This window comes from Gavialis gangeticus, unplaced genomic scaffold, assembly GCF_001723915.1.
Source record: "Gavialis gangeticus isolate Ggan-Ray unplaced genomic scaffold, GavGan_comp1, whole genome shotgun sequence".
NCBI classification, from domain to species: Eukaryota; Metazoa; Chordata; order Crocodylia; family Gavialidae; genus Gavialis; species Gavialis gangeticus.
The window spans coordinates 13506652-13507887 of NW_017729018.1; the positions used below are offsets into that span (position 1 = coordinate 13506652).

The window sequence follows — 1236 nt, forward strand, 5'->3', positions numbered from 1 at the left end:
AAAAAAAAAAAAAAAAAAAAAAAAAAAAAAAAACACAGATGGAGCAGTTCCATGGGATGGCCTGGGAAGTAAAGTCTGCAAGCACCCCAGGGAGGAAGAGAAGCGGTATAAAGTTTTTCCATCAAGCACCCTTAGTTTCTGCAACTTCCCCCAAATTCTAGTTGAAAAACCAATCCATAAAGGGAGGCGGCCCTCTGGTTAAACAAAAACCACGAGTAAACAATCCACCTAAAATATACACCATTTTTGGGCTTCTAGGAAGAATACTATGCAGAGGCTCTGCAAGGAGGTTAGGTTTTGTAAGTATGCAGGCATTATTCATTGTAAAGTAACCACTTTCCCTTAATTAGTATGGAAACTACAGCTCTCAAAAATACAAAGGAGTATAACAACTTCAGTTCAGGAAATTTGCCCCATTTAGTTAAGCTTTTGCAGGCTGGCGGTAGAAAAGGAATAGAAATGAGTGTAAACCATCCATCAAGAAGATAAGTTTGTCAAGTTTACTTTGAAGGAAAGTACCTCAAAAGAAAAACTGATTCCCTCAATAATCCTTGTCTGACTGTTTAAGGCTCTTCTGGAAGGCTGCAGAGAAAAGGCACACGCCGGAAAGATACCATTGACAAATGAACTCTAACCAGCCTCTCTCACTCCTTGCCTTGTCTGTTAACTCTTTGGATAGTGAAGACAAGACGCACCTTATATCATATCAAAATGAAAAGCTAAGTAGCATGCACTGAAGAGATGGGACAGAAGCAGCAAAGACAGCAAAACATGAAGTGCACCTCCCAATCCCAAGAACGTTGTCAAATAATGCCTAACAAAACATATCAGAGTTTCACTGCACTACTGCATTGATTCCAGCCACAGAACCACAGCACATTTGAGCCCTTCCTCGCACCACTAAACACATCCCCTCATTTTTTGAAAAAAAAAAACTAGAAATTTTACAGCCACATTATCCCTCTGAACATCTTCACGGTCCTTCATGAAGCTCTGTAAGCCTTGTACAATACTTACTGCAAGCTGAAAAAGTAGTCTACAGTGCCAATAAGGGGTCTGCTGTGAAATCTGGATGGCTTTACGTAACAGAGGCTTTGCTGCATCGACTGAATTCTGAAACAGAAATATTAAGTTACGGTTAATGCTAAAAACAAACTGTTTAAAAAACTTTCAGTAACAAAGGCAAGGAGTCCACATTGGTTGCTGAGAGAGGGGGAAGAAAGATTTTTACCTGAT

At 39.8% G+C, this 1236-nt stretch overlaps 1 protein-coding gene across 1 annotated transcript in view; it reads right to left on the minus strand.

Annotated features, from left to right (window-relative positions):
• MAU2 (MAU2 sister chromatid cohesion factor) overlaps nucleotides 1–1236 on the minus strand; it is a gene marked incomplete at its 5' end in the record, with an annotated part of 27632 nt that overhangs the window by 23850 nt on the left and 2546 nt on the right. The window contains one exon of the mRNA XM_019513171.1: nucleotides 1018–1113. Coding sequence (XP_019368716.1) covers nucleotides 1018–1113 — 96 coding nt within the window. The remainder of the gene's footprint in view (nucleotides 1–1017; nucleotides 1114–1236) is intronic.